Here is a 24,392-nt window from a genome sequence, read left to right on the forward strand (position 1 = left end):
ATGTCGAAAGTACAGTGAGCTCCTAAAGTTTTGGGACAGTGACACATTTCCTGTTGTTTTGCCTCTGTACTCCAGCACTTTTGATTTGAAATGATATGAGGTTAAAGTGCTGACTGTTTATGGTATAGGAAGGTACTCATGAATCCTACCTACATCATTGAAAACCAGGGTTGGAGAGCCTTTAGCCACAGTCCAATAAAAATGTGCTTTGATTCCATCTGAAAATGTGTCCTGTCCTCAACTGAATGTTATTTGTTGAGTGGATTTCATACACACAAGAAAGAGTCAACGAGACACCTTCTTTTACATTGCTTGTATTCATCAGGTTTCCTTATTCCAGCAAAAATGCAAGAGCAGCCACTTACTACCTGCAGTAAGGCGTAACAGTCAAGATTCCAGCATTCTTCCATCTATCCAATAACATTATCAGCCAAAAATACTTGTATTGATATCATCTGTATAAAATTATCCAGTGCTAAAAGTTAGTTTTTTTATGATTAAACATCTCTCAAAAAAAAGAAGAAAAAAAAGAGGTGATGAAAGCTAAAGTTGTCATTAGAGAAAGTAGGTACAGTAGTAAGACAAAGTGAAAGGAAATAAAACTAAATGGAAAAACATAAACATGCTTGTTATAGTAAAGGACATACTGTGTGACTGTGTGAAAAATACTTCTTATAACTATATACAAAATGACTAACAACATTCCAACAAATATACAGTATTATCAACTGGCACTTCAGTGAGTTTTTCAGCATCATTCTTAACGACGGTTTCTAGTTCTCCAGTGTGATCAGAAAAACAGATGTAAAGACAAGGTCGATGAACGTAGTTTAGAGTTATCAAAAATATATTCAACTTGAAATAACATTTTCCATTACTGAAATACAGTACCATGACTATTACATTTAAAAACAACACATTTGTCTCATGAAATGACTCGATCCACCCCAAAGCAAACTGGGGTGTGTCTCCAGAAGGCCTAGTAGTAAAAAAGATGATTATGAAATTATATAATCAAATTAAGTGAATAATCAGAGATGACTGACAATTCCATAGATCGGTGCTATATTGAAGAAAAGGGCTCTTCCAGCCCTTCAGTACCTATGTGTTCTGAGAAAGAGCACACTCACCAAATAATATTAACAGGGACATATAGTGAACTCCAGAAGTATTGGGACAGTGACACCTTTGTTGTTGTCTTAGCTCTTTACTCCAGAACTTTGGTTTTGAAATTATACAATGACTATGAGGTTCAAGTGCAGACGACTGTCGATCTTTCATTTGATTCGAGGGAATTTTCATCCATATCGGGTGAACCGTATAGAAATAACAGCACTTTTTGTACACTTTTGGGATAAATTCACTTGTGTATTAAAGTAGTTTAAAGTTTAGTATTTGGTCCCATATTCATAGTATGCAATGATTACATCACGCTTGTGACTACAATCTTGTTGTATGGAATTTGCTGTTTGTTTTGGTTGCGTTTCAGATTATTTTGTGCCATATTGAAATGCTTGGTAAATAATGTATTGTGTTATTTGAGTCACTGTTATTGTAAATAAGAATACAATGTTTCTACATTAAATGTGGATCCCCACATGATTACGGATAATCTTGAATTAATCATGAATAATGAGGAGTTAGAAACTTAAAATCACAAATATCATTCCCCAAAGACATGTTAACCTCTCAACACTACAATAGGAGAGGCTAGCATTTCTGTGAGTGTGATATTTGTGCGTCTGTAACTTTCATCATTATTCACAATTTCATTAAGAACTATCAATAATCATGGTAGCATCCACCTTAATGTAGAAGTGTTAAAAAACATTCTATTCTTCATATTTACAATAAAAGTGACTCCAAAATGACAATACATTATTCACCGTTCATTTCTAATGGGCACAAAATAATCTGAAACACAACCAAAACAAACAGCAAACTCATTCAACAAATGTGTATTTACAAGCTTGATGTAGTCATTGCGTGCTTTGAATATGGAACCAAATACTAAACTTTTGACTACTTTAATACACATGTGAATTTGTTCCAATACTTTTGGTTCCCTGAAATGGCATGAAAATACCCTAAAATTAAAGCTGACAGTCTGCACTTTAACCCCATAGTCATTGTATCATTTCAAATCCAAAGTGCTGCAGTACAGAGCTAAAACAACAACAAAAATATCACTGTCCCAATACTTTGAGCTCACTGTAAATGGCCAATTGAAATGCATTTGACTTTTTAAAGATTCTGTGTTCACTTGGTGGAAGAAAAACATGGGCCTCCCGAGTGGTGCAGCGGTCTAAGACACTGCATCGCAGTGCTAGAGGCGTCACTACAGACCCAGGTTCGATCCCGGGCTGTATCACAATCAGCTGCGATCGGAAGTCCCATAAGGCGGCGCACAATTGGCCCAGCGTCGTCCGGGTTAGGGGAGGGTTTGGCCAGGGAGGCTTTACTTGGCACATTGCGCTCTAGCAACTCCTTGTGGCGGGCCGGGCGCCTGCAGGCTGACCTGGTCGTCAGTTGAATGGTGTTTCCTACAACACATTGGTGAGTTTGGCTTCCGGGTTAAGCGGACGGGTGCTAAGAACCATGTTTCAGAGGACGCATGACTCAACCTTCACCTCCCGAGCCCATTGGGGAGTTACAGCGATGAGACAAGGTCAAAATTGTTTTGTTTTTTGAAACCAATTTAAACATGGCACACACATTTATAATTCTACCTGTAGTAACCAATTCTATGGACCTGTTATGCAGGATAATTTCCATTCACTGTTTAATGTTGGCTAACACAAGCTGCCCTTAATGGATTCCTAGCATCCTCTTCTTAGTTTAACAGTAGTTTCTAGTATAGTAAGTCAAATTGGCAACACTATTCCATCTATTGCCACTTTACCCCTGTGAATTCTCATTGACCTGCTATGGAATAAGCTCCAAACACTCCAACACCCATAATCCTCCCTGTCTCCTGGCCACACTGTAGAGGTCAGACGTGCCGAGTCAGAGGTGAGAGTTAGGCCCTAAAGCTCCAACTCCTTTGGAAAGGCTGGAAGGGTTTCTTCAGGGTTAGGAGCATGAGCTGGGGTTTGAGCCGTGGAGCTTTCTCTGGTAAGACGGCAGCCTTGCTCTCCGCTGTGGGGAACCGCCTGCGGTAGATCTCCGGATAGGACTTCTGAAACTGAAGAATGGTAAGATGATTAGTTTACAGCGCGTCAGTAGGCTGGAGATTGAAAAATCCTGCCCTAGCAAAGTTAATATAGGGAAAGAGATCTTCTTCGAGTGTACCTGCTTGAGTCTCTTCCTCTTGTCCTTGGCTGAGAGCTCAGTGTCGGCGATGAGGCCCTCCAGCAGCTCCTGCATGGACCCCTGGGAGCTGGAGACTCTCTGCTCTTCAAACTCTGCCCTGCTAATCTTCCTGCAGTACGACGGAGACACCAGGGAGGCGTCTGTATCCGCACCGGCATACTTTATCTGGGGGGTAGAGAAAGTGAGAGATGAAAAATAATTATTGGTCTGGGGTTGAGAGAGGGAGAGGCTGTTAAGAATCCTGCATGTTCAATGAAAATCCATAGAGATCGAGTTGATGCAACTGGTAGGTAAATGTAAATATATAAAAGTGACCATAGTATTGTAAGTTATGACATTATATAGCGGTTATTCAATTATCAGTCAAACTTGAACCCAGTATAGTGACAAAGCTCGAGAAATCAAACAATCGCTACCACACCAAGGGTGAAACGAAAGCACACCCTTTCACATAAACATACACCATTTGACCAGGGTCATGTTCATTAGGCACCAAATTGAAGAAAACAGGACTAAAATAGAGAGGAATTATCTGGATTTGTCCCATGAGAAATGCAAATGTTAATTTTCCGTTGTGTGCCCTAATGAACACGACCCAAGACAGGCTGTCAGTGTACTTTCTCTGGGTTTGTAAACAGTATGCTATGACCGCGTCAGGCTGACCTGTACCCTCCTGAGGTGGGAGAGGTGATCGTCCACATGTCTGTGCAGGTTAGAGGGCACCCTGAGGACACTGTCGTGGTGCTCCATCATGAAGCTGACCAGCTTGGTGGCCAGAAGCTCGTCCAGGTCCACCTCCTCTGCAGAACCCAGGATGCAGCGCGAGAATGTCTGCACCATCTGACCACGAACAACGAGTGGGGAGTGAAAACACAAAAATACAGTCACTTACTATGAAGAGCTTTGAAACCTAGTGGGAAAATCCATATAACTGCAAGCCCTCCATAACAACAGTTACGATGGAAAGTAGTTTGTACCAGGGTGCGTGTTGCTATGGCGTCATTAAGCGGGGGAAGGGCAGGGTTCTGGCAGACCCTGGCCATGAGGCGGAGGAGCAGTTGGAGTCTGCGGCGGTTGGCCGGTGGCAGGAGGAGGCTGCACACCTGGAGGGCCTCTGCTGCCACCTCTTTCTGCTGCAGCAGACCTGGGGGAAGAGATGGCTTGAGGTACACAGGACCTTCTCTGGCATTGCATCTATCCGTCTCTCATGTGGTTTTGATAACATTTTGTTGGAGTGTTTATTACAAACCAAATGGTCCACAATTGTTTGCCCAATTTAAATATGTTAATGAAAGGCTACAGTAAGAGTTCTGTGTGGCCCTGAAGTGTTCCGTTTACATTTAGCCACATAACAGCCACAGCGCTTCCTCTTCTACCTCACAAAGAGGTCATAGATCAGATTTTTTATATTTAACTGATAACAGAAATAATGCAGTCCTTCCTCTTCAGGAGTAGTGGTGTTTTCTACTATCATTGTTGTAAGTTGACACATTACTCACTGAGAATGTTGACAAAGACTTCATAGAGCTGGAAGGTCAACAGGGGCTCCTTGAGTCTCTGGAAGTACTCAGCCACCGTCCGCAGCACATCACGCTCAAAGCCTGGGTACATGGGCTGCTTGGTCTCCCTACCGTTGGGCCCTAAAGAAGAGAGGGATTCAAGCCTAACTTTATATACAAAACAAGAAGACCCAAAGGCAAACATGAGCAGATGTTGGGTCTTGCTGTATTGGTAAGAGCACGAAACCTTACATACTGCAGCTAATTAGTAACAAAGGTGATCCCAAAGCAGATGTTTAAATGATAAGAATAGAGGTTTATCATCAGTATAGCTTTACTCACAGTTGGCTAGGCACTTCATTGCTGATAGAACCCAATAGGGCATGTCCTCTGGTTATGCAAAACATGAGATTAAAAAAAAAAAAAAAAAGTTAGGCTAAATTCTAAAATATAGTTTTGGTTATTAATGTTAATCTTATACAGTAATAGTCATGAGCAATGTTACAGAATGACTGCAAAAGTTACATACCCGCTTTGTTCTTCACAATGACTATTCCTGTTTTGTTGACACTGAATACGTTGTGAATGATATGCTTTGCATTCACGTGTTTGGGATCCAACACGCCATCCATTGTCTTCAGACCCAGCACTCTCTGCAAACTAAAACAGAATGTAGTATTTAACAGTTGTAAAAGGAAAAGCAACGACACACACACAGTGTGACCTACAAGCGCAAGTCCATTGATGGTGTGTGGTGGATAGCTAGCTACGTACTGTGTGATTGTCATTTTCTTCCAGATTTGGTCGACTTGCTTGGGGGTGATGTCACTCCTGCGTATGATTTTGCACTCGTGCACCTCTCCAATGGCTATGCTGTGTCTCTTGTTCCACGTCTCTGAGTTCTGAGGAAAATCCAAAACATAGAAATCTATGATACTAATGGAACCCTAAAATACTGTATATTAGTCCCACTGGGACCACCAATACGAAAGATATATGCACACATAACTTAAGTCACGTTGGATACAAGTGTCTGCTAAATGGCATAAATTATATTATTATTAGTACATTTGAACATGTTTCCCAGTTTCTAAGTGCGTGTGTATAATAATAATTACTACATATTGTTGTGCCATCTCTAAAATGAAATAATTAAAAAAGGTCAGTGAAAACAGCAACAGCTAACTGTAAAGATAAACAGCTGTACTAGCCCCTGGCCTCCCTCAGTTTCTCTCACCAGGATCAGAGACTTCATGGGGATCTTCTCTGGCTGCGGCAGTTCCTCGTAGTCATCCCAGCGGATGAGCCGGGGCAGGTCGCAGTTCTCTGACACTGGGGGCCGCTGGGGCAGGGGCTTCAGGGGGGACGTAGGAGGGAACCTAGGGTCACAGAGGAGGGAAGTCAGGGGTATGAACCGGCAGCCTTTCCACACATTCATGCACATTTAAGGACCACAGGCGTTCAGATGTCTTTATCTGCTCAATATCTCAGACCACATAAAAGCAGACAGGGTAATTTCATGTCAGGTGTGCATTGGCCTTTTTTGACACATTACTTTGCCTGCCTACTGCTCTCGTAGAGCGGCAGGTAGCCTAGCGGTTTGGAGCGTTGGGCCAGTAAGCACTGGGTGAAAAACAAATTGTATCTGTCGATGTGGGCTTGAGCATAGCACCTAATTGCTCCTGTAAAAAATCGCTTTTGATAAGAGCGTCTGGTATATTACCAAAATGTAAAATGTAAATATGCAGCAAAGTCATCAGCCATGACACCTTAGTACCATGAAAGGCAATGACATTGAAAACACACATCCCAATAACAGGACATCATAATCACCTGTAGACTTGACCACTGTCCTCAAAGTCTTCTTTACCATAGCGGCCCTTGACATCCTCAACGACGTGGTTCTTCATGAATTTCCTGAGCAGTTGCAGGGTCTGGTACCGGGTCACCTCTGGCCCAAAGTTATGGTTTCGCTTCAGCAGCTCATGTAGCCAATCAACGGCCTCGGATCCAGTGAAGCTGTTGTCATAGCTACGGAAGTATGCCCAGTGTCTTTTCAGAGGCATGCCTCCACGGAAGAGCTTGATAGTTTCATTCCACTGCAGGACAGAGATCCAGTCAAGAGTTTTATTTAACACATATTTAGTGTTAATAATGTGGTATGATGAGGAGTTACATCCTGTTTTTTAACAAATAGCCTAGCCAGTAACACCACAATCTCTACTTTCACATGGGGCATGTCAAATATAGGCCTAAATAACAAACTAAATGCATATGTAAATACATGCAGGGATATCAATGGCTTACAATTGGCTCATTCATTCCCCTCTCCCTTGTAACTATTCCCCAGGTCGTTGCTGTAAATGAGAATGTGTTCTCAGTCAACTTACCTGGTAAAATAACGGTAAAAATAAATTAAAATTTGATTAAAATAAAAAAATGCCCATTGAAGCTTAGGGAGGACATACTCTTCAGTTTAATACATGAAGCAACAGCTAGAGTGCTAGATCTCTCTATATTACACAAACAGTACCAGTCAAAAGTTTGGACACACGTACTCATTCAAGGATTTTTCTTTATTTTAACTATTTTATACACTGTAGAATAGTGATGACATCAAAACTATGAAACAACACATATGGAATCAATGTAGTAACCAAAAAAAGTGTTAAATTAAAATATATTTTATATTTGTGATTCTGCAAAGTAGCCGTCCAACTCATCCCAAACCATCTCAATTGGGTTGAGGCCGGGTGATTGTAGAGGCCAGGTCATCTGATGCTGCACTCCATCACTCTCCTTCTTGGCCAAATAACCTTTACACAGCTTGGAAATGTGTTTTGGGTCATTGTCCTGTTGAAAAACAAATGATAGTGGGACTAAGCGCAAACCAGATGGGATGGCGTATCGCTGCAGAATGCTGTGGTAGCCATGCTGGTTAAGTGCGCCTTGAATTCTAAATGAATCAACGAGTGTCACCAGCAAAGCACCCCCAAACCTCCTCCTCCATGCTTCACTGTGGAAACCACACATGCGGAGATCATCCGTTCACCTACTCTGCGTCTCACAAAGACACGGTGGTTGGAACCAAAATTTTCAAGTTTGGACTGATCAGACCAAAGGACAGATTTCCACCGGTCTAATGTCCATTGCTCGTGTTTCTTGGCCCAAGCAAATCTCTTCTTCTTACTGGTGTCCTTGTAGTGGTTTCTTTGCAGCAATTCGACCATGAAGACCTGATTCAATCAGTCTCCTCTGAACAGTTGATGTTGAGATGTGTCTGTTACCTGAACTCTGAAGCATTTATTTGGGCTGCAATTTCTGAGGCTGGTAACTCTAATGAATTTATCCTCTGCAGCAGAGGTAACTATGGGTCTTCGTTTCCTGTGGCGGTCCTCATGAGAGCCAGTTTCATCATAGCGCTTGATGCTTTTTGCGACTGCACTTTAAGAAACTTTAGAAGTTCTTGAAATTTTCCGGATTGACTGACCATGTCTTAAAGTAATGATTGACTGTCGTTACTCTTTGCTTATTTGCTTAGCTGTTCTTGCCATAATATGGACTTGGTCAGGACCTGAAGCAAGGATATACCATTTGAAAGGAAACACAAGTTTGTGGAAATGTGAAATGAATGTAGGAGAATATAACACATTATACACATTAAATATACACATTAAAAAACTTGTTTTTTTGTACCATCTTTGAAATGCAAGAGAAAGGCCATAACGTATTATTATTACAGTTCAGGCGCAATTTAGATTCTGGCCACTAGATGGCAGCAGTGCATGTGCTTAGTTTTAGACTGATCCAATGAACCATTGTATTTCTGTTCAAAATGTTGTATCAAGACTACCCAAATGTGCCTAATTGGTTTATTGATATATTTCAAGTTCATAACTGTGCACTCTCCTCAAACAATACCATGGTATTCTTTCACTGTAATAGCTACTGGAAATTGGACAGTGCAGTTAAATTAACAAGAATTTAAGATTTCTGCCAATATCAGATATGTCTATGTCCTGGGAAATATTCTTGTTACTTACAACCTCATGCTAATCGCATTAGCCTACGTTAGCTTAACCGTCCCGAGGGGGACCCACCGATCCTGTGGAGGTTAACTGAAATGCATTCCAGGTGACTGCCTTGCACACTTGGCATTCTCTCAACCAGCTTCATGAGGTAAAGGGTAGCTACTTTGAAGAATTTGTTGAACAATTTTTTGTTACTACATGATTCCATATGTGTTATTTCATAGTCTTGATGTCTTCACTATTATTCTACAATGTAGAAAATAGTAAAAATAAAGAAAAACCCTTAAATGAGTTGGTGTGTCGAAACTTTTGACTGGTACTGTAGCTAGATCAGGGATGGGCAACTGGCGGAGCGGCCCCCTTTTGTAGGCCCGCGAATGTAGATTCGTAAGTTAGTGTAGCGGCCAGCTATCTAAACTTGTAGAAAGCATGGTTGAATTAAGGACCGGGTTTTGGCTCATTGATCACCAGTTATCATATCAAAAACTGCAAACGTTTACTTCCACCCAATAGCAAAACTTCAGGAAATGTGTTATAAAATTGCAACCTTTTCTCTACGCCCCATTGCAAAATGTGTAGAATTGCAAGAAATGAACTTTAAAATGTCATTTTAAATCATGGTAGATCATTAGATCATGGTAATTAATATACTGTAGCTAGCTAGATGGCTCCACATCAAAAGAAAGCTGCATAGGTAACTATGCCTAGATGGAGGGCTCTCACGTCTATGGCTAGTTTCCCAGACAGATTAAGCCTAGTTCTGGACTAAAAAGCCATTTCAATGAGATTCTCCATTGAGCACTAGGACTAGGTTTAATCAATGTCCGGGAAAATGGCCCATAATGTACAAGGATTTATACTCATGATGGCACAACTTCAAGACCTTCAAGACCATCTACAAATGGTAGATGAAATTAGACAAACAAGTCAAGGAAATGCATATTTTAGGTACTTCATCTATCAGGCTTTTATAATATGGGCATTAGGCTACAATTTAAATCAATCCGTGACCATGTTCATTCCCACTACTAGTTAGAAGCAAAACCATTGTTTACAGTGTTTATTTCCTGTCCTCTGGGTTATTAGACTGGCAGCAATTAAAGTAATCTCCACAAAACGGTTCATTGCCTTCTGTAAATTAGGGTTAGAGACACAATTTCGTTGTTCCATTTAATTCTGTGATTAGACATGTCAATAAAAATATGACAGTCTGCAGTTAATGGCTGTTGGCCAGAGGGTATCTTACCGTGGTAACGTTGGTTGTTGATTCGCCAGACATTCGGACCTTTAAACTTCAATAGCTCGCGAATGTTTTGAGCTGCATAGCTCAGGTTAGGCTCTTTATAAAAAAAATATTAAAAGGTGTACAACATTGCACAGGTCTTATTTTTCCGATTCTGACCAGTTTCATAATCACATGGCAAAGGACAATGCAACTGTTTGGGGACCATCAACAAAGTGCATGATCACAATATTACCATTTCAATAGCTCTTCAACCACGTGACTTACCAATCTTATTTCCACTTTGTAATATTCCTTATATATTGAGAGGCATGTTGCGCACCCTTTAGTTCTCATAAAACGATTCCTAGATTAAACATATATATTTATTTTAAAAAATCCCTAAAAATGTATTTTACCTTAATATATTAGGTACATTTTGGCCTTTGAATTTCAATAGCTCCTTGATCACATGACCTAGGCACTTCAAATCAACTTAGGAATGTTTGTATTATTCACAGGGTAGTGACACACATTGCATGTCTGCCATGAGTTTCACACAAAAGTAACACTTTCTGCTCTGCAAAGTTAGACCGCCAGGTTTTGGGCATTCTGAATAGTATTGTGTTGAACAGATTGTCAGTTCATCAGATTGTCACCACTTATTTGGACTACTGTAATGCTCATCTCTAGTCTCTGTCAACCCTCTTCAATATGTTCACAATTCTGTTGCTTCAGTGCTCACCCAGAAGGGTACACCATTTTGGTGTCACCATTATGTCTCAATCTGTTTGCAGGCATTCTGATGGGCTGGCAAGCGGAGGGAAAATATAGTGTTCTCCCTCCTCTGGGTCCTTACCCTGACGTTATGGTATAAAGTAAGGCTGCAGACTGAAGCGTTGGAAAAGTTTGCCGGCAGGCTGTATGCAACTTCTTACCATTGTGCACATTATCTGAACGCTTACAAGACAGTTGTTCACTCTATCCTTGGATCCTTTATTTCAAACCACTGGGACCCGAAAATTCCCTAATCCACACCAAAACCTGGGAAAACATCCACTCTCCACCAACTCCCCTGCTCACCTACAAACCTCTCCATGTCCTGGCTCTTTCTTACCTCTCTGACATGCTGCACACCTAAATACCTTCCTTTTCACCCCCAACACCAGACTCCTGGCCACTGGGGAGCTTGTCTTCAGTGACTTCAGCTCAGCTGCAGTCCTCTGAAACTCCTGGAACATCCATCATCAATTTGCATATTTAAAACCAGACTGACAAACCATCTCTTTAGACAACACCTATGTTACACTTCAATAATTACCCAGTCTCCCAGTTCCTTGTTAGATGTTTTGACTAGAACCAAAACGTGATCATTTTACTCCAGTGCTAGACTGCTGGCTTCCTGTTAAGACGCAATGTTTTACTGTTAACATACAAAGCATTGCATGGACTTGCTTTTACTTATCTCTGATTTGGATCCACCATACATACCAACGGTACATGTGTTCTACAGTCATAAGACGAAGGCCTCCTTATTGTCCCTAGAATTTGTTAGGAAACAGCCGGAAGCAGGGCTTTCTCCTATAGAGCTCCTCTTTTATGGGATACTCTGCCGATCCATGTGAGAGACGCAGACTCGGTCTCAACCTTTAAGTCTTTACTGAAGACTCATCTGTTCAGTAGGTCCTATGATTGAGCGTAGTCGTTTTTTTGCCCAGGGGAGCGAAAGTGACTGAGAAGTCACTGGCGAGAGGAACCGCCCTTGCCGTCTCTGCATGGCCGGCTCCCCACTCTCTCTTGGGATTCTTATTATTACGGCGTCTGTGTCACTGGCTTGTTCATGCCGTCCTATGCTTCCCCTATAAGGACACATCACATCATGCCAGGCTTTGCTCGCTACACTCGACTCCCTTGGGTGGATTGAGTCACAGACGTGATCTTCCTGTCCGGTTTTGCTTACCTTAGGGCTAGTGCGGTAGGGGAGATCTTCCCGGGCTATACTCGGCCTTGTCTCAGGGTAGTAAGTTCGAGGTCTGTTGATTTCCCCCGAGTGGTGTGGGAGCTGTGCTTTGATGTTTATCCTGCTTGATTGGCCCTGTCTGGGAGTCATTTTGGACGGGGCCAGTGTTGCCCAACCCCCACCCATCTCAGTCTCAAGTATATATCCTGCAATAGCCTATGTGCCGGCGGTCTAGGGTCAGTCTGTCCAATCTGGTGTACTGTGTGATCTAAGGATAGGAGAATTTGAGGAAGCATGCCTAAGGCCATACCGTACACAAGATAGGATAGGATAATTTGAGAGAGCATGCCTAAGGCCATACCGTACACAAGATAGGATAGGAGAATTTGAGAGAGCATGCCAAAGGCCATACCGTACACAAGATAGGATAGGAGAATTTGAGAGAGCATGCCTAAGGCCATACCGCACACAAGATAGGATAGGAGAATTTGAGAGAGCATGCCTATCTGGTGTACTGTGTGAAGGCTGATTTCGTTACCTCAGCTGAACCTCAATTAAGAACAGGTAGAGGTTCAGCATTTTCAATTACTTAGGGGCTATTACAGACAGAAGCCTCAACTTCGCTGAAAACAAAGTACATTTGACACTTACCTGCTATGGAGGAGGCGCCTCAACGTAATTCCCACAATCCTGCAGAGCTATTACACCTGCCACCTGTTACATCAAGCTGAGGAAGTCAGTCTGGGGTCTGCTGTCTGAGGGCAACTGTTACATCAAGCTGAGGAAGTCAGTCTGGGGTCTGCTGTCTGAGGGCAACTGTTACATCAAGCTGAGGAAGTCAGTCTGGGGTCTGCTGTCTGGGGGCAACTGTTACATCAAGCTGAGGAAGTCAGTCTGGGGTCTGCTGTCTGAGGGCAACAGTGCTCAGGCCTTAAGAGGCTGTATGACACACAAGCAAGGAAAAAATGAACACAAATAGCATTGGACTCAATTCGCAATCAGTGTGGCTTCTTCCAGAGCCTGCCCTTTGGTCTAAGATACGCTAAGTACACTAACATTCATGACCAACTGTCCGAGTGTGCCAGAGCGCAGAACTACTGATTAATTTACGAACGCGCAACAACCGTTGAATATGGCCGGTGTCAGTAAACTTTGGCAAAATATATTAAATTGTTGCCAGCAGCACAGTTAGTTGCCAACGCTCTGGATAACCAGCTCTGCTTGGGCAAGTAAAATGGTCAGAGTGCGGTGTTCTCTCATTTATGTCTGGACGTAGCTAGCAAACTAGCTAAATTTAGCCAGTTCGCTTGGGTGGTTGACTGCTATTGAGGTCAGAACGCTCAGGTCAACCCTACTCCTCAGCAAGATCGTACATTGCACTCTAAAATCCCGAGAGCGAAACGCTCTCAATTTAAGAACGGACAATCTGACAACGCTCTGAATTTATGAATGACTAGAGCACTCTCTGGCACTCCAGAGTGAATTTACTAACGTTGAAATGAGGTTGCTAAGTCACGTGGTTAAAGCTATTGCAATTTGAATGTTGTGATCATGCACTTCGTTGATGGTCCCAAACTAGTTGCATTGACGGTGCCACAGACTGCCTACACTTTTGCCTTGTGATTATGAAACTCCGGTCGGGGAATTGGGAAAGTAAGACCTGTGCAAAGTTGAACCATTTTTTTTCACAAAGAGCCTAACCTGAAGTCCTGACTGGCAAAGATACCAACTTTACCACGGTGAGAAACTTTGCCAGAGTGCACTGGGCAGCGCCGGGACGTTCCTTCAACGCTAGCCAGCCAAGAGTAATATCAATACCTAGTTGGCGTCAGCCAAAAAAACTGAGTTTTATCCGATTAAACGACAAAAGTCTTACAACATAACCAACAAGCCATTTCGCAAATTGACGTTGCCTATGCAAATGACCACAAAACTAACTAGCAAACATTACTAGCATTGGACAGAACTCACCAACTTTGTTGCCCTGTATGGACCCGGTCCGATCATTTTACCTTCCATTCTGGTAAAATAACACACACAAACGTTACACAGCTTTCATAAACGAGAAGTTCTACCAAATATTATTGCAGACTATCGTTACTGCTGAAAACATAACATGCCATTGAGAAGCTAGCCTAGCTACGCCTCACTGACCAACTTTGAATCTCGAGCGTCACATCTGAGCAATGCGATTGGAGCAGAGACAAGCGAACCCGGTCACATGATACGATGTCCAAATACGGACATCCTGTAACAATTTAGGGACACAGTCGAGTCAACTTGCCCGAGATAAGAGAACATTGTGTAGTCTAGTGTAGTTCCCTATAAAAACGTAAAGAATAAATGAACGTTCATAAATGACTTGGCCAATATATGTAGGTAAAAATAATTTATTTCAACATAAAAGCAGATTGTTCTTTTGAACAATATTGTAGCGACCTCGTCAAGCGGTTTGAACCTCCTGGCGTGATGGTTAAGGTGTTGGCTTGACAGTCGCGGGACTCGGATTCTAGTCCCGGTCGGTGCCAACCTTCCGAATTCGCTACAATATTGAGCAAGTAGCTTAAAAATACACAGTATTTGCTATTGCCTGCAGTAGTAAAATAATCGCTTTCATTCACACAATATTGTTCTGTTCTCATTCACCATGGGCACAAAGGAAATGCCAATTTTTGATCAGCTCCTTCAATAACACTAAAAGCCCAGACAGCCTTCACATAGCCTGCTGTACATTTTACCTTGAAACGGCAACATAAAAAGACAAATGTATATACATTGTGAACATTAACACAAAAGACATCAAGTACGATCCATTGGCATACTATAAGCAATAAAGCATTTCAGGAAGTGCATTTCACCTACTACAAACTGACTCATATGAAAAGACTAAAGCTCAAATCAGTGAAATGTATGCCACTAATTCCAGGGCTTCATGTTCTACCAGAGCAGCTCTAAGACCATTCATATTCTCTGTTTGCGCCAGACATTTCAAGCATAATCACCTCGTTTAAAACAATACTCAAAAGCCTGTTCCCAGGCACATTATATTACAGCACAAAACCATTTACATTTAACTGAAAAAAATGGTATGTAGTGGTCCCTACAACTACATTTCTGAACAAAAGTCATGCAGTGATCCCTATAACTACATTTCTGAACAAAAGTCATGCAGTAACTCAACCACCTATAGCCAAACAGAACATATGATTCTATTCAATAACAGTGATAAGACAAAGTTGTAAGCACACACAAAAAACAACAGTTGGAACCAATTAAAACAGGGAATACGCTCTGAAATGGTGGAAGTGTAACAAAAAGGAGACTTGGATGTAAAATACAGCCCGGGAAGTTGGTAATTGAGCTTGTCAACTAAAACATGAGGTTGCATCGTTTACTTTTCCTTCTTGTGAATGCCATTGCCATGGTGAAAGCCGTTTGCGACCCTGTTGGTTGTGCCATAGAAGATACCGTTGGTTGCCTCCTTGGCGACCCCGTTGGAATGGTGAACCCCGTTGGAATGGTGAGCACCGTTGCCATTCTGGAGAGCCTTGCTGTTCTGCGCAACCTTGGGCAGCCTCTTTCCCTTTGTGTATGCGTGGTACCAGAAGTTGAGGAAGAGAACCAGGAAAATCAGTCCATAGAGACCAACAATGTAGAGAAGAACCGGAAACTTATAGGGGCAGTCCTTCATGAAGAGGAATTGGCCAATGTGGACAGTCACCATCACAAACTGAACCTAGAGAAAAAGGAAACATGATTAAGATATGGTGACTAAACCACTACAATGCAGATGTACAGGTCTTAAAAAGGGGCAGCATTGAGGAAACCATTTTACTTAAGGTGAAAATGTGGATGCTTCATCCAGCTTTGTTTCTTAAATTGTTTATCCTCAGTGCTTGAGCTCACCACAGCAGAGTACCAGCACCTCAAATGTTCTACTGCTTGAGCTTCTGTTCCTCTTCTAGAATATTAGCTCAAACAAACGGTACTACTGTGGAGGTCCTGCATTTGACTATAAAACAGTACCGGCACTCATTCTATTTCAGTCTAAGTCATGCACTTGTCCTCAATACAATTAATGAACACAGGGCACACTATACAAGTATTAGCATACCAACTGGATAGTGGTCATGTATTTCTTCCACCACAGGTACTTCTGATAGGCAGGCCCCATAGCACACACAGCATAGTAGGAGTACATGAGGACGTGGACACAGCAGTTCAACATGGCATGGAAGGTTCCCATACCACCTGGTAAAAAAAACAAAAAAACATTTTATGATTTCAAAAATGGCAACAGATGGCATTGCATAATGTTAGGTCATTACCAACTCAGATTCACAAGTTCCATTTCAAGTCTCTTACTCTACCTGCTGAAAACTTGACTCCAAACCACCAAGTGAAGGGCATGATAGAGTGATGAAAGACATGAAGGAATGTCACCTGGCTGGTCTTTTTGCGGAGGACGAAGAAGATCTGACAAGAAAATAACAATAACAATGTCTTTCATATAGTTGTGTAGTAATAGCTGGTTTAATTCATAAAAATGTTCTACTTGACTACAGTTGCACAACTAAACAGGATAGTACTTACTGTGTCCAACATTTCAATAAACTTTGAGAAGTAGTAGAGCCAGCAGGTCCATGCCATCTGAGGGGGAAACAGTCAAACATTGCCACCGAATTCAGAGATACAGGAGTATTAATATTCAAAAGAGTATTTCGCTAGTGCAATGTGAAAGTAGCTTACCCGGACAGCCAGAGGATTGCTGGAGTAGTCAACAAGGTCACAACGGTAGGAGTAACCATTGGCCCAACCGGACACCAGATACTAAAAAACAAGTTAATGTTAGTCAAAATTGAAAAAAAACACACAAAAAAAAAAAAAGACATCCCACTTTACAAAGCACCTCATGTAAAAGTCACACCTGTGTTATTGCAAGTAACCACCAGCAGATTGCAGCATAGTAGTAAAAATAAACCCATTATATTTCTCAAAGGCCCAGTGCAGTCAAAAATGTGTGTATGCATCTCGCCACAAAGTAGGCAGGTTTCCATTGACCCAGGTTTATTCGCAAACAAATAATTGTAACATGTGTAACGGAAACGGCAGATATAGGATACATTTTCTTAAGGGTGACAACACTTATCCGTTCGACAGGGGTGCATTGTGTTGTGCGACAAAACTGCACATTTTAGAGCGGCCTTTTATTGTCTCCAGCACAAAGTGCACCTGTGTAATGATAATGCAATTTAATCAGCTTCTTGATGTGTCACACCTGTCAGGTGGATGATTATCTTGGCAAAGTAGAAATGTTCACTAACAGGGAAGTAAACAAATTTGTGAACAAAACTTGTGCGTATTAAATTCTGGTATCTTTTAGGGCTCCCGGGTAGCGCAGCGGTCTAGGCTACTGCATCTCAATGTAAGAGGCGTCACTACAATCCCTGGTTCGAAACCAGGCGGTATCCGGCTGTGAACGGGAGTCCATAGGGCGGCGCACAATTTGCCCAGCGTCGTCCGGGTTTGGCCGTCATTGTAAATAAGAATTTATTCTTAACTGACTTGCCTAGTTAAATAAAAGGTTAAATAAATAAACATATTTAAAATAAAAACACTCGGCTCATGGGACCAACACTATCTGTTGCGTTTATATTTTTGTTTAGTATAGTTAATAGACCGTTAACATTTACATTTTTTACATTTAAGTCATTTAGCAGACGCTCTTATCCAGAGCGACTTAGAAAGAGATCTGGCAATAACAGTTTTCAGTTTCAAGCTCTCTGCTCAGAATTCTAGAGAAATTGCTCTTTGCTGTTTGCTTTAAATAAAAATACAAAATAAATCACAGTAAGGTACTTAATTGTTACCCAGAAAATTATTTTATTTTGAAATAAAAACAGCTGCATTGCACTTTTAAGTTTAAAGTTATGGTGGCCAGTCGATTTCTGAAGTGCACCCACCTCATAGATCATGTAGATGGAGAAGCCCACTATACTGAAATTGTAGACGACCATGGCATTTTTGAGGTCAAAGGGTTTGCGGTTCTCCATCAGCCGAGGGCCCAGCGTCGTGACAAAGTAGATGTAGGCGATTACGATGAGAGTCTGGGCCATCGGCGATGCCATTAGGGGCCAGTCCTCTGTCCTGGGATCTGAGTGGACCAAAAAAAACATTATTCCTGAGTGTAACGTGACAAGCCAGGGATCCTGTTCAAATAGTTCAAGTAATCACTAATCTGACATAACAGGACAGGTGTAATATAATGAGCCCTTGTGGACACCCATCCAATTGTGTTAGAGTATTATTCTCTGTAGTAAGTCAATGCCTCAAGGAAGGGCAGGAAAGAGTTAGAATGGATGGAGATAATGTTTTTAAACAACTTAATTTCCACAGTCGTAGGTATCCCTAATATACACTATACAGAAATTAAGACCTGAACTGATAATTGAATCAACTTTCTACATCAATAAATATTTGCAAAACGTCGTTTTGAAATTACAACAACTTACCAGCCAGTTTAAGCCATTCATCATAGAGCAAGACTACTCTGGAGGGCAGCGAGTTGAAAGCCATTACTGCTCTTGTTGCACCTCCTATAAAATAAATGGGATACAATTCAGAAGTGCATTCGCAAAATTCAGAGCCCCTTATCTGTTCACAGAATAGGTTTTTACAGCAAAGTAACATGCACAGTTGAAATACAATGCAAGCTTTTTAAAGATGGAATCTGCAGTAGGGGAAACTGTGCCACTGTCTGCCCCAGAGGTATTATTGTTTTGTTGACGAAGCGAGGTTTGGAGCGTCGCTCAACGACATAAATAAAAAAAGGCAGTACGTATTGCTGTTCTATTGCGCATCCAATGACATCCGAGAGGGAAAAAAACTTCACATTCCAGCCTTTTATTTCATTTTTTTCAGTAAAAAGTTAGATTACCCTTAGCAAAAAAGACTGCAGTAGAGACTGTGGTAATTTGGGTGCATCAATTGAATAATAGCATCAGTTGCAAAATTACTCCAGTCAAAAAAAAAATTTGGACACAGTAATTGCAGATTTTTTAAATTTAACTAGGCAAGTCAGTTTAGAATAAATTCTTATTTACACTGACGGCCTACCCCAGCCAACGCTGGGCCAATTGTGCGCCACCCTATGGGACTCTCAATCACAGCCAGATGTGATGAAGCCTGGATTTTAACCAGGTACTGCACTGAGATGCAGTGTCTTCGACCACTGCGCCACTCGGGAGCCCAAAATACTTACATTATATCTTTGAAACAAGGTGGATGGGTCAAATTCCAATCCTAGACATTCTCCTAAGGCTCTCAAACTCATCCTCAGCTAGCTCCACTGCATTCTCATTGTTGCCCCTCTGATCAGTGACTGATTTAGATCTGGGACACCAGGTGGGTGCAATTAATTATCAGGTAGAACATAAAGCTATCAGGATCCGGACCTTGTAGGGTAAGCGTTAAATACCCCTGTCCTATGGTTTACCCAATTAGGCTACAAGTCAGTTGTATTGAGCTTTACAAGTGGGACAATAGAAGCATGTGATCATAACAAAGAATGTAATAGCTACAAAAGTTATCAGTGAAGCATATACTGTTAATCAGCATTGCCATTACACACTCCAAATAACATTGAAGTTTACCTTTAAAATGACTCTACACATCTACCCAGAAAACCAAAGATTGCAATCTATGCCTGGGCCCAAACTCAGAATGCCCGTAACGTTTACACAAGGTTGGTCCATCATCATAACCCAGCCTGGTCTCAGAGCATTTCGTATTATTCTGTACGTAAGTCCGCAACATTCCATTTAGTATGATATGTTAGGTATGCTTACATAGATGTTACTTAAGGCACAAAGGAGGGTGGATGGTTGGGCATCAGTTGAGGCTGCTTAGGGAGGATGGCTCATAATGTCAACTTTCTAACTACTTATCATGTTAACTAGTCCTTCCCCTAACCTTGTAACCTAACCTTAACCCCAAGCTTCACTCACGCCCGCCGGCCACAGAGCTAGAATTTGTAACATAATACGAAGGAAGGCACGAGGGGGTGTGGTATATGGGCAATATACCACAGTTAAGGGCTGTTCTTAAGCACAACGCAATTCGGAGTGCCTGGATACAGACATTAGCCGTGGTATATTAGCCAAACACCAAAAATCCCGAGGTGCCTTATTACTATTATATATTGGTTAACATAATTAAAACTGTAAAAATAATTTGTCATACACGTGGTATATGGTCTGATATACCATGGCTTTTAGCCTATCAGCACTCAAACCACCCAGTTTATAATTAGTAATATATCATACAAAATGGATGGACATCCACAAATTATATACCATACGAATCTTTAAAATATATTACTAAGTGAGGCTGCTCAGATTTACGTACAGAATAATACGAAATGCTCTGAGACCAGGTTGCATAACCACCACAATGCAATACTCTAGTCTGGGAATGTGTCTATTTGTTTAAAGAGGGTTCTCCATTACAAGCAGGTTATGTTTACGTTGAACACGAAATACCACGCCGTCAGGGGAAATCTCAGAAACACACCGGCTCTCCATTATTAGGCTAATCAAAATATATATGTTTGGGTTAATTACTTCAAATGTCAAAAAGTTAGACTAAACCACAACGTTTTTCTGGAGAAGTGGAAGAATTAAGGTTCAATTAGTCTAATATTTCACTTACCTAAACTTTAACGCGTAAGTAGCCAAGTGGTTAGAGTGTTGGGACAGTAATTGAAAGGTTGCTAGATCGAATCCCCGAGTTGACAAGGTAAAAATCTGTCGTTCTGCCACTGAACAAGGTAGTTAAGCCACTGTTCCTAGGCAGTCATTTTAAATAAGAATTTGTTCTTTACTGACTTGCCTAGTTAACATAAATATTTAGGCCTACCTCATTGTACTGGAACTTCAAAAAGTTAAGAACTGGAAAGTGAATCGCCTAAAATTAGGCAAAACTCAACGATGAAGATAAATGAGTGAGACCCAATAACCTGTTTGGCGACGATGGCGTCTCCCTTTCCTCTTCTATCTGGTACACACCTGTCGCTGCCCGGTCTGGCTCGAATGACTCGCCTGTTGGTGATGCACCGTACTTATCCACCCACTGCGATGTCTCCTCCCACATGTTGGCAGAGCAGGGCTCCGGACGAAACTTCTCCAACAATGCCCGAAACTATGCCACTTCGCTGATTGGTGCTTTCTATCTGACGAAGTTCCAAGCCAATCCCATAGTGAGCAATTGAGAATTAATGAAACATTATATGCATTGTGGAAATACGCCACATTTTATTTGTCACATGCACAAATTACAAACAGGTGTAGACTTTGCAGTGAAATGCTTACTTACTATGTACGATTGTTGGGAAATGGCTCGTAACACAAACTAACGATGTTATATGCTGGAGTGGCGGTACTACTTCACTGACTTTATTGTCCTCATGAGGAAATGTTGTTGCAGTGTTATGTACACGTTTAAAGTGGCGTTTAAATACAAAACAAATTGGCAATACAACTTTCATAACAGTTACATACCCATAAAACGAGACTAGCCTGCTGGCCTTACAGAGTCGATAGGAACATTAGCCCGAGCTATTTAGGAGGGATATCACACCTGGCACAAATTGGATAATTCTGTTTTTCCTGCCGAGGGGTACCTTATACCTGCACCCAAAGGGGAGTAGTTCAAAGTCCGGTTACAGGGGGTGGCTTGGGTCCAAAATGATTTTGAGAGCCTTGCAGAGGACCCTGACCTTAAAGATCTCATCCAGGCCTGTCTGTTTGACTCCAAGTACCTTGCTTGCTGTGGTGATAATCCTTCTCAGCATATTTCTCTGGCTGACAGTGTCATTGCCAAACCAACAAACAATACAAAAAGTTAAAATACTCTCAGTATAAGATTTGTAATACGGAGTCAGTATAGTACAATTAACATTAAAAGATCCCAGCTTTTTGAGAAAGTACAGTCTCTGTTGACTCTTTTTGTAGATCAGGTCTGTACATTTACTCCACTGAAGTTTATTGTCCGAGACGACACACATATATTTGTATTCCTCTACAATCTATGGAGTCAATGTGCACCGGTACGAGGTAGTTGAGATATTATGTAGCTCTAGGTAAGGGTAAAAGTAACAATCAGAATACATAAACACTGTGTGTGGGGGTAGAGTTGTAACAGAATGTCTTTAGGGACAACAAAATTATTAGGAAGATATATAAGCATCAACAATATCCATGCATCATCAATACCCTGTCAATTGACTTAGAAAATGATTTATATTACCATCATCCTCAATTGATTTAGAAAATGATACAGAAAGTTAGTGTATCAGCATCATCGATATCAATAAACATAATCACTAAATAGCGATATAAAAAGTAACTATATTTAAGCAGGTAGCCTAGGCAGTCAGTTAAGAACAAATTCTTATTTACAATGACGGCCTACCGGGTGCCTTGTTCAGAGGAGAAACGACAGATTTTTACCTTGTCAGCTCGGGGATTCAATCCAGCAAGTTTTCAGTTACTGGCCCTACACTCTAACCACTAGGCTACCTGCCGTCCCTACACTCGAACCACTAGGCTACCTGCCGTCCCTACACTCGAACCACTAGGCTACCTGCCGCCCCAATAAACACAATAGCTCTATGCATAACTACTTCAAAATGAAGTAAAGAAAGAAAAAAATACTATTCTGTGAATCTGTAGTTATCAAGTCATAGTTTTTATTCTCTGAGTAAGGGAATCCAGTTCCTCACATTAAGTAGGCTAAACGTTCAGGTTCAATACCATGCTTTGCACAAATACTACAATAACAAGTACATGTTGGGGGGAGTGTTGTCAAACTTGGGGTGTAAAGTTGTTGCAGGAATGTCAAACAAAGATATCATAGTAGCCTAAACTAATAACTGAAAACATACTTAGAGCAAAACTGAGAAGGGACACATGCATATTATGCAGCACAATGCCCTCAATGCTGTAGGACATTTCACTCCAAAACCAAAGTTTGTCAGATGTTTTCAGGGAGTACACATACACAAGCATTCATGGGAGTACATATACAGTCAAATGTAAAATAACACACGGCATATAGAGAGAAGACATTCAATCACGTGTAATTTACTTCCAAAGTATCAAGTCCTAACACAGATGACTGGGGTAAAGCGTACTGTACAGTCAACCTCATTATGAGAAATTAAGTGAATGTTAAGAAAATGTAGAGCAAATACACATTCACCGAAAGGGATTATTATAATATTTTTTAACCATAATTATACAAACACGAATTGATCATTTATGTTTCAATATACCTAGAATCAGAAACATTCACAATGGAAATAAACAACAGTATCCTCATGGCTAAGTTATGCATGTCAAGCAGAGGAATAGTAACAAGTAACCTGACAGGTATCTTATCTCACTAATCGTGTACAAATTCCTTCTTCATTCTTTACCTCTGACTTCATCATTCCTCCCTTCACGTCTGGGAGTGTCAACATTACAACGAATAATTGCATAAGGAATAAGCCAAGTAACCAGCAACTATCAATCATTGTCAAAATGGTTTCTTACTGTTCGATCTTAATTGCTAGACTTAAAAAGTACCACAAAGTGTCCTAAGCTATAATCATATTTTAAAGACACACTGAAACACCCACTCTGGCTATTTTGTTTTACTTTTCCCGTTGGAAAAACAATATCCCAAGTATAAATGCAGTAATGTTGTCATAGGCCTCCCCTGTCCCCCTTGCTTGAGGAACAATAGAGGTCAAAAGAGGTAAGGCCCACCCCCCTTCTTGTTCCATGTCATACCTGGACCACCTATTAAGATGTGCCTTTTTGTTAAGTAAATCAGGTAATAAATTAGATGAAAAGGAGACTGGAATGCATCTTTAAAGGGAATGAAGATTCGTCAAAAGTATCTGAATAATAATATGGCTATCAAATCAGATTGTATTGGTCACAAACACATGTTCCAGCAGATGTTTTTGCAGGTTGAGATAAATGCATGGAACAGTTTCAATGGCATATTTGGCTCAGTGGCAACTAGGGTAGATGGCAGTGCCACACCCTATAACTCAACTCTCACCTAACAAGCTCTTCTGGGTTACACTGACAACCAGGCAGTGTGATGGGGAGCTACTAGTCTACTGACTAACTGTATGTAAATTCATAACATGAGATGTCCTAAACAACACCATGCCCACTTCCTGGACAGTCAGTAATAAATCTCATTTGTAGGAAGTCATCTCTGCTTGTGTTGAATGACATTTATTATTGGTAACAAATAAAAAACGGACAATGTGAAATGGAATGTTCTCACTAAAGCCGCTAGATCAAACTATA

The 24,392-nt window shown here is 41.2% G+C and overlaps 2 protein-coding genes across 2 annotated transcripts; both read right to left on the reverse strand.

The window, feature by feature from the left end:
• Positions 1-298: 298 nt before the first annotated feature.
• Positions 299-14,182, reverse strand: depdc1b (DEP domain containing 1B). Its single transcript, XM_055875420.1, has 11 exons — positions 13,996-14,182; positions 6,645-6,910; positions 6,049-6,190; positions 5,586-5,713; positions 5,341-5,471; positions 5,154-5,201; positions 4,812-4,952; positions 4,290-4,456; positions 3,976-4,152; positions 3,292-3,477; positions 299-3,184 (listed from the first exon to the last, which is right to left on the reverse strand). The coding sequence occupies exons 1-11, from the start codon at positions 14,041-14,043 to the stop codon at positions 3,020-3,022; spliced, it is 1,599 nt and encodes a 532-aa protein (XP_055731395.1). The 5' UTR covers positions 14,044-14,182; the 3' UTR covers positions 299-3,019.
• Positions 14,183-14,398: 216 nt separating this feature from the next.
• Positions 14,399-21,266, reverse strand: LOC129818991 (elongation of very long chain fatty acids protein 7-like). The gene is made up of 8 exons (XM_055875421.1): positions 21,041-21,266; positions 18,537-18,620; positions 17,988-18,178; positions 16,774-16,854; positions 16,618-16,674; positions 16,395-16,500; positions 16,139-16,275; positions 14,399-15,760 (listed from the first exon to the last, which is right to left on the reverse strand). Exons 2-8 carry the CDS (start codon positions 18,598-18,600, stop codon positions 15,416-15,418), a joined length of 981 nt encoding a protein of 326 aa, XP_055731396.1. The 5' UTR covers positions 18,601-18,620; positions 21,041-21,266; the 3' UTR covers positions 14,399-15,415.
• Positions 21,267-24,392: the final 3,126 nt, after the last annotated feature.

Source organism: Salvelinus fontinalis, chromosome 21 (assembly GCF_029448725.1).
Source record: "Salvelinus fontinalis isolate EN_2023a chromosome 21, ASM2944872v1, whole genome shotgun sequence".
NCBI lineage: Eukaryota > Metazoa > Chordata > Actinopteri > Salmoniformes > Salmonidae > Salvelinus > Salvelinus fontinalis.